We start from the raw sequence: 8,417 nt of genomic DNA, 5'->3' as shown, positions 1-8,417 counted from the left end.
AATAATAAATTATGTATATCCTAGTAAAGAACTTTCAAAATAAAGGTTTGGCTCTGAAGAAAATTATTGTTTCTTTGGGTTCAAAACATTGAAATCGTTGACCAGTTATTTTTAAATATCATGTACGTTAATAGTATTTAGGCCTTTTTTTCTGGTGTTCTTCTAAAGTTATTGCTTGGGTAAAATTAGAAAAAAAAATCATTTTGGTGTAATTTCCCATACCAATCTATTTGATTTTGTTTTAATATATTAATAATCCTTGAAAAGCTTTATATTAAAAAAAATGATCAAAAACCAAACCACAATTTTTAATGCTATTTATTAAAAAAATTAAAAGTAAAAAAGCAAGAACTTTTCTTTTTCATTTTGTTAAAACGATAAATTATATATATAAAAAAACCTTTGTATTTATGTGTTTTTTGTGTGTCTTTGTTTTGCTGGTTTCCCTCTTTTTGATGATTTAACTGATTTGGTGTTTTTCTAACCGTTTTATATTATTTATTTATTTATTTGGTGCCTTAGCCATAGAAGGAAACGTTTTTTGTTAGTCTTCAGTGTTCACGACTTTCACACTCATGTAAACTTCATTTCCCGTCGCGCTTTGCGCCACCGGAAGTGCCTGCGTGATACACCGGATATCTGGACGCGGCGCCTCGAAAGGCCCTTTTCCGTCTCAGAAAAGTGTGGTACACAACGGCGGACACAAGTGAGTAAAAATATCACATTTTACATGCTTTAAATGCAACATAAAGTTATAAAATCTAACACTTAAAATCACAAAGTAGTTCGTGTTTTTCCGTAAATGGAGTTTTAGACATAACTTCTCCGGAACAGACTTTATTTTAGTCTCCGAGGAGAGCGGCCGTGTGGAGCGTTAGCCGCTAGCTTTGGCTCGTAGCACATGTGGATGCGGCTCGTTGAGTAGCAGCCGCTCTTCTTGAGTCAATTTGCGCTTATTAACATAAAATGTCAGGAATGAGAAATCAAAAGTTTTTTTTTTACTTCTAAAATGTAAAATCTTAGCCACGGATAACGTAAGGTTGAGTACGTAAACTAGCTTTTAAGCTATCAGAGGCGATGTATGCTAAAGCTAACCGGGACGTTTCTACGTCTCCATTTATCTGTATTTTTTAACTTTCATTCACTGTAGTTTACTTTATGCGAATTAATTTTTTCTATCTTAAATGTTATGTTACATTTGATTATATAGTTCAATTGTTTAAAATGTTGCATAACATTTCGCTTTTTAATGCTCTTTTTGCTTGACACCTCTACCTGTCTCGGTTTCCATAGTGACTGATTGGGAGACTGCCCCAGCTGTGGCTGAGACCCCAGAGATCAAACTCTTTGGTAAATGGAGCACCGATGATGTCCAGATCAATGACATCTCCCTGCAGGTGAGCAGCTGAAGAGTTGGCGTCCCCGTGAGCGAGGCTAGAGTCACGCCCTGACATGGATCGGTTGTCCCGGTGTGCTAGAGTTCTCGCAGAGCAAAGCATCTCTGCTTATTCGTTGACTGAAGTCTCATGTGACCCAGCCAATCACCAGCTCAGATACATCATCTGTCAGATCAATGATCGATTTATTCCTAGAAGGGTTTTATCTAAATGTCTGCTCTGTTGCAGGATTACATCGCTGTAAAAGAGAAGTACGCCAAGTACCTGCCACACTCTGGAGGCCGCTATGCCGCCAAGCGCTTCAGGAAGGCCCAGTGTCCCATCGTGGAGCGTCTGACCAACTCCATGATGATGCACGGCCGCAACAACGGCAAGAAGCTGATGACCGTGCGCATCGTCAAGCACGCTTTTGAGATCATCCATCTGCTGACCGGAGAGGTAATTCTGTCCTGCAGCGTTTGTTTTAACAATTCTTCTGTCGTAATACGACCCCAACGTCCTCAAACACTCACGAGGTCTGGTGAAAATAAATTCCAGACGTAGTTTGACCTCGGGAAGAGGCCGCCATCTTGATTTTCCAATTGGGGAAAGAAAAATAAATTCTGTCTGGGGATTTAGATCCTTTAAACTCTCCATCAAGCAACTTTTGGAGAGAAGCTACTTTTAAACTTTGTAGATTTTAAACAGCGTTAGCATGACAAGCTAGAAAAATTCCTCGCACATTTTTCATCAGAATAGTGTGAAAATTAAACACATGAATCGTTTGTTCAAGCTGAACGAAACAACATAACATACGATTTGAACATATTAGGAATGTGGGCGTGGCTGACAAAAATCTCCAGTGCTAAGGAAATCCGACAATTTACTTTAACATTCTTATGAATATTACGTCAATATGTTCTTCACCCCCAGGTGACCAAAAGATAAAATAGTTGCTATGGAGATAAAACCAAAAGAACCCACTATTAATGTAAGCTAGCAAAATTGCTTGAACTTTTTTCATCAGAATGTTGTGAAATTTAGCGCATGAATTGTTGACTCAAGCTGAACTAAACAATATGTTATGAATGTGGGTGTGGCTAACAAACACCTATTTTTTATTTAAGAACCATTTAAAATAAACATGTATTTACCAAATAAGCTGGAAAACATGATTAAAAAAGCTTAAACTCTGAATTAGAAGTTTAAATCTTTCAAAGCAATGAAGTGAAAATAATCTGAACACAAACTTGATGCCAACAGACAAAATATAATTTATTTTCTGTGTTTTTTGTGCAGAATCCCCTCCAGGTCTTGGTCAACGCCATCATCAACAGCGGACCCCGTGAGGACTCCACCCGTATCGGTCGCGCCGGTACGGTCAGGAGGCAGGCTGTGGACGTGTCGCCCCTCCGGAGGGTCAACCAGGTGCGGTTCTCTCCTACAAACGTCCTGAAAGAGCAGCCAATGGCGTGAAGCGAGGCTAGAGTCACACCTGGATATGATTGGTTGTCCTGGTGTGCTATAGCGCTCGCAGAGAAACCTCAGAGTTTATTCATTGGCTGTCGTCTCCTCGTGGGCCGGCCAATCACCGACTCTGATACACTGGCGTTTAACCCTTTAACTCCACTGGAATGATGTTCTACGACTGACCCGGTTCTGCTCTGTAGGCCATCTGGCTGCTGTGCACCGGGGCCAGAGAAGCTGCGTTCAGGAACATCAAGACCATCGCCGAGTGTCTGGCGGATGAGCTGATCAATGCAGCCAAGGTGAGCTGGAGCTCCATGAACTCCAATTAACCTCTAAGTGGTAAATTGATGGTTTTCCTTCCGTTCTTCAGGGTTCATCAAACTCTTACGCCATCAAGAAGAAAGACGAGTTGGAGAGAGTCGCCAAGTCCAACCGTTAAACATGTTTGCTTTCTAACAGAATAAAAGTGAAGAAATTCCCTTTGACTCAGTTTTATTACACATCTGGGGTCCAGAGAGGTACAGGTGGATTTTTAGGGTAGATCTTGACGAACAAAGAGGATAAAATGGGTTAATTTCAATACTTTACAACATTTGAAGTGGTTTAAGATTTAAACATCTAAAGTACAAAACATGAGACTAAGTTTTCTAACGTTGATGCAAAACTGTAGTTTTAGTGCAGAAAACCTCAGTGGTCAAAATCCTCCCAGCTTGTGAACAAAGTGACGAGCTTATGTGGTGTCAGACGTGATCAGTGGACCGGACCGGGACCCTCAGAAGTAGGTGTGCTTCCTGTTGATGAGGAGGCACAGCGAGGACAGAGACGCGCCCAGTTTGGACGCCTCGCTGCACGCCGTCGGCAGGAGGCTGTAGTCCGGCAGCTTCTGGAAGGCCTGCAGAGGACGGAGGAGAAACTTAGAGAGGAGGAGGTGCAAAAATAAAACCACAAATGGGCAGTTTTTGCTCACAAAACAGTATTTTCACAATAAAACAAAAAATTCCACACTTTTATTGTCAAAGTGTTCCCAGTGGTCTTTAAATTATGATTGTTTCGTAGGACAGAACCCAAACCACCAGGTTGTGGATCGGTACCGCTCTGTGGGTCGTTTGGTACCGAGCTGCAGACAGAAAACAAAAAGGAAATCCATATACCGTTTTATTTTTGGAAAACTACTTTTTGTGTAGCCTAACAGGAAAAGTACAACAAACAGCCTTAACGTGAAGATTAATGTTTTTTTAGAAAGCTGCACATAGCCAAATTTTAAATAATTCATTTCTGTAATCTTCACAGTAAAAAAAAATACTAAAACATTTTAAAAACTAGACACACAGCATTACCTGCAATAATGCTAGTGTGAATGCTGTAAGCTGAATGTGCCCACTGAAGATGCTAAAATTAATAGCTAGCGAAAATATTAGCGAAATGTCAAATTATTCTAAAAAAAAAAATCTAAATTAGCCAAAAAAAACAGCTAGCATGTATCTGAAATATCTAAATACCAAATTAGTCAAAAATAATGTAAAAGTCTAATTTAATCAAAACAGCTACCATAAGGCTAAAATATTAGCTAAGCTCCAAATTAGCCAATAAAACTTAAAAAAAGCCTAAATTAGCCAAAGAAAAAACTAGCTTATACCTGAACTACAAACTAAACGCCAAATTATCCTAAAAAATTGGTAAAATGTCTAATTTGGCCAAAACGGCTAGCATAAAGCTAAAATATTAGCAAAGCTCCAAATAAAAAAAAGAATCCTAATTTAGCCAAAACAGATGGCGTGTCGTAGAAATATTAGGTAAATGAAAAATTAGCCAAAACAAAATGGGAAAATGTCTAATTTAGCCAAAACAGCTAGCATGGGGCTAAAATATTAGCTAAGCTCCAAATTAGCCAATAAAACCAAAATGAGCCAAAAAAAGCTAGCATGTAGCTAAACTATAAACTAAGCTCCAAATTAGCCTAAAAAATGGTAAATGTGTAATTTAGCCAAAACAGCTAGTATAAAGCTAAAAATTAGCTAAGCTGCAAATTAGCCTTAAAAAAAAACCCAGAAATTTGCCAAAACAGCTAGCATGTAGCTGAACTAAAAGCTAATCTCCAAATAGTCTAGAAATCCTTAGTAACTGCTGAAACGGTCGAAAAAGCGAGCATAAAAAAGCTGAATATTTTAATAGCTGAAAGAGTTTTGGACATCCAAAAAATGTGTAGAAGAAAAATAATAATAATGTGGGTCTTGATCTGTCTTTCTGACGGTGTGGGAGGCTGGGTCAAATGTGGAGGTGGGCCTGATCCGGCCCGTGGGCCGTAGTTTGGGGACCACTGGTCTATTCCGAGTAGGGGTCTCCCTTTCACCTAAAAAAGGTGAGCAATATCAGCGTCATCCAGCCGTACGGTTCTGATCCAGATTCCAGCTCAGACCAGGAAAACAAAGACGTTCATGGATCTATTCGTCTGCAGGTGGATGATAAAAATGGGGTGGAGCAGGAAGCTTATGGCCCCGCCCAGAATACTTTTCAAACTGCATTTTTTTATTCACAACAGTTTGAATAAATACTTTTCTTCATATATGTCTTCCATCAGAAAAATGCAGTTAAAATATTTCTAATCAGAGTGGGTCTTTAAAATGCTGCAATCTGAGTCTTTCAGTTCAGTGAACTCCAACATGAAAGCAGGTCGTCAACATTTCCCTCTAATCCAATCCTGAGTTTTCTCCTGCATTTGCAGTTTGAACGCATCAGTGAAGGAGAACAGCTTTGTGAGCAGAGAGGAACCTGATGAAGAAATCCCAACCAGACGTTTCTACCACCTTCTCTGGGAGTCACAAAATGAGCAGAAAGATTTGAGAATTTGACAAATATAAAAACTATTAGACTTAAAATAATATGTTTTTATTTTATCTAAAAATGTTAAAATTATAACTAAAAGATCTCAAGGAACGCTTTGAAAATAGATCCAAAGATGATCGACTTTGATTTATTTAAAACAAAAATCAACGTTTAGTAGAAAGTTTTAATAATTAGACATTTTGATCAAAGCTAACCGTAAATTGGTTTTAAAAAAAACCCAGTAGATGACAAATTAGCCAAAAACGTTAGCCTGTAGCTAAAATATTAGCTAACACTTAATTAGCCTAAAAAATCCCAGTAGACGAAAAATTAGCCAAAAACGTTAGCGTGTTACTAAAATATTTGCTAAGTCTAAATTAGCCTATAAAAATCTCAATAGATAAAAATTAGCCAAAACCATTAGCCTGTTGCTGCAATAGAAGCTAACTCCAAATTAGCCTAAAAAAATACGAATAGATGACAAATTAGCCAAAAATGTCAGCCTGTTGCTAAAATAGAAGCTAACTCTAAATTAGCCGAAAAAACCCCCAGTAGATGACAAAATAAACAAAAACGTTAGCCTGTTGCTAAAATAGAAGCTAACCCTGAATTAGCCTAAAAAACAAAACACAGTAGATGACAAATTAGCCAAAAATGTTAGCTTGTTGCTAAAAGAGAAGCTAACTCTAAATTAGCCTATAAAAACCCCAGTAGATGACAAAATAGACAAAACCGTTAGCCTGTTGCTAAAATATTAGCTAACACTTAATTAGCCTAAAAAATCCCAGTACATGACAAATTAGCCAAAAGCTTTAGCCTGTTGCTAAAACTATAACTTGTAGCATCAGTCAAACATTCACATATTAGAGCAGAAGTGTCAAAAACTCCAATTAGAACTAAAGCGTTTGCTGCTGCTCCTGTGTTGTACTCACGGAGACGCTGTCCGGACACTCCTCCACGGGTCTGTGCAGCAGGAAGTCCTTCTTGGACGGTCCTCTGACGTAGATGCAGTTGGCTGCAGACTCCTCTGGAACTGAGAGGACCTCGTAGTGGTGGTCGGTCAGCTGCTCCATCATCTGAGACACAAACACGCCGTTTGAGCCGCTCGTCCTTCGACTGTCTGCAAACGTGACGGCGTTACCCTCAGGGTCTTCTTAGCCCCCTCGGTGCTGCTGAAGACGATGGTGTCCGGACCCCCCATGGAGCAGATGTTCTTCAGGCGGGAGCCGCCGCACACGGGGACCGTGGACACAGCAAAGTCCTGAGGAAATAAAAGGGGTTTGAAGGGGCCAAAACAGTTTAGCTGTTGCTAAAACACAAGCTAACTCTAAATTAGCCTTAAAAACGGCAGTAGATAACAAATTAGCCAAAAACATTAGCATGTTGCTAAAATATTAGGTAAACTCCAATTTTTTTAAACTACTATAAAGATGAAAACATGATCCTGATGAATCCTGAACGAGCTGAAACAGTCTGAAATCGCTGAAAGTGTGATCGAGTTTTTATGTGCTGAAAAACTTTTGGAAAGGAGATAAAGAATCACTATAGTGTGAATGCTTACTAAGCAATCACACAAATAGAAGTATTCTGTACTCAGAAAAAGACTTTCCTCTAATACTGATTAGTATCAATGATCATATTTGCAAAAACCTAAACTTTAATATATGTATTTTTAGGAACCAAGATGACCCTACTGAGCATGTGCAAATAACTGCTCCGTCCTCCAGCAGATAGTGAGTCACAAATGTTTAATTAAAGACATTTTAACCCATTAAACCAACATTTTATAGCAGAAACAAACTTTCTAACAATGATTTGAAGCTGCTGGGGTGAAAGCAGCAGGATGTCAGTCTGCTGCCTCGCCCTGACCACACAGAAATGAGGACGTCCAGCGGGAATGCAGGGCGTGCTTCTGGAAAAATGCACTTATGGGACGAGGGGGAATCGATACTAATGCACAGCTCTGGTGGAGCTAGTGTGGGTGTGATTCGGCGGGTGGAGCAGACAAGAATTCCCAGAGTGCATTGCTCACAGGCTTATTTTAACAGGCTTATAACAAAGTGAAGTTTTAAGAAAACTGTAGACACCAGGAAAGGACACTAGAGGGCGCCGCTCAAAGCCCCGCCTCTCACCCTGAACGTGTCTGCCAGCACCTCCGCCCCGCTGTGGTTGGTGTGGGACGAGATGCCGACGAAGAACTCCCTCCCGGTGAAGAGGACGTCGCTGCCTTCGAGCGTGGCCCCCCCGGAGCCCCCCTGCTCGGCCCCCATCTCTACCACGGTCAGGTTGAGCTCCGACATCACCCTCCTCACTGCCTCCACCTGAGACACACGCAGAGAAACTCTGACTTCTACGGTGGCCCAGAAAGAACACAATTCAGAAAAAAAGTTTCCATACAGGAACCCTAAATTATTCTGATCCTTAAGTGTTGTGACCCTAAAATATTGTGATCCTAAAGTGTTATGTTGAGACCCTAAAGTATTGTGATCTTAAAGTTCTGTGTTGTGACCCTAAAGTATTGTGACTCTAAGGTCTTGTGACCGTAAAGTGTTGAGACCCTTAAGTGTTGTGACCCTAAAGTATTGTGACCTTAAAGTTCTGTGTTGTGACCCTAAAGTATTGTGACCCTAAAGTATTGTGACCTTAAAGTTCTGTGTTGTGACCCTAAAGTGTTGTGACCCTAAAGTGTTGTGACCCTAAAGTGTTGTGACCCTAAAGTGTTGTGACCCTAAAGTGTCGTGACCTTAA

General features: G+C 40.0%; 2 protein-coding genes and 2 non-coding genes across 7 annotated transcripts in view; 3 read left to right on the top strand and 1 right to left on the bottom strand.

Moving 5' to 3' along the window:
- Nucleotides 1–556: 556 nt before the first annotated feature.
- rps5 (ribosomal protein S5) lies at nt 557–3,325 on the top strand. Its single transcript, XM_024298214.2, has 6 exons — nt 557–706; nt 1,294–1,397; nt 1,626–1,835; nt 2,676–2,804; nt 3,047–3,145; nt 3,217–3,325. Coding segments are annotated over exons 1-6 (612 nt in total). The 5' UTR covers nt 557–705; the 3' UTR covers nt 3,286–3,325.
- Nucleotides 1,428–1,561, top strand: LOC112162719. Its single transcript, XR_002922139.1, has one exon. It is a non-coding gene; the product is annotated as a small nucleolar RNA SNORA3/SNORA45 family (small nucleolar RNA).
- On the top strand, nt 2,853–2,984 carry LOC112162718. Its single transcript, XR_002922138.1, has one exon. It is a non-coding gene; the product is annotated as a small nucleolar RNA SNORA3/SNORA45 family (small nucleolar RNA).
- The window catches only part of ddah2 (dimethylarginine dimethylaminohydrolase 2), an 11,731-nt gene continuing 6,635 nt past the window's right edge, over nt 3,322–8,417 (bottom strand). For 3 of the 4 annotated variants that reach the window (XM_036214127.1, XM_024298212.1, XM_024298213.2), the window contains 4 exons: nt 7,802–7,990; nt 6,811–6,930; nt 6,602–6,745; nt 3,322–3,738 (listed from right to left, as the gene is read on the bottom strand). In XM_036214127.1, coding sequence (XP_036070020.1) covers nt 3,619–3,738; nt 6,602–6,745; nt 6,811–6,930; nt 7,802–7,990 — 573 coding nt within the window. In that variant the 3' untranslated portion in view covers nt 3,322–3,618. Of the gene's footprint in view, nt 3,739–3,857; nt 3,964–6,601; nt 6,746–6,810; nt 6,931–7,801; nt 7,991–8,417 lie in introns of those variants that run through there. The other variant, XM_036214128.1, reaches the window with a different exon arrangement.

This window comes from Oryzias melastigma, linkage group LG11, assembly GCF_002922805.2.
Source record: "Oryzias melastigma strain HK-1 linkage group LG11, ASM292280v2, whole genome shotgun sequence".
Taxonomy (NCBI): domain Eukaryota; kingdom Metazoa; phylum Chordata; class Actinopteri; order Beloniformes; family Adrianichthyidae; genus Oryzias; species Oryzias melastigma.
Note: the sequence above shows the minus strand (reverse complement) of the source record. Positions and strands in the feature narration are given on the sequence as shown.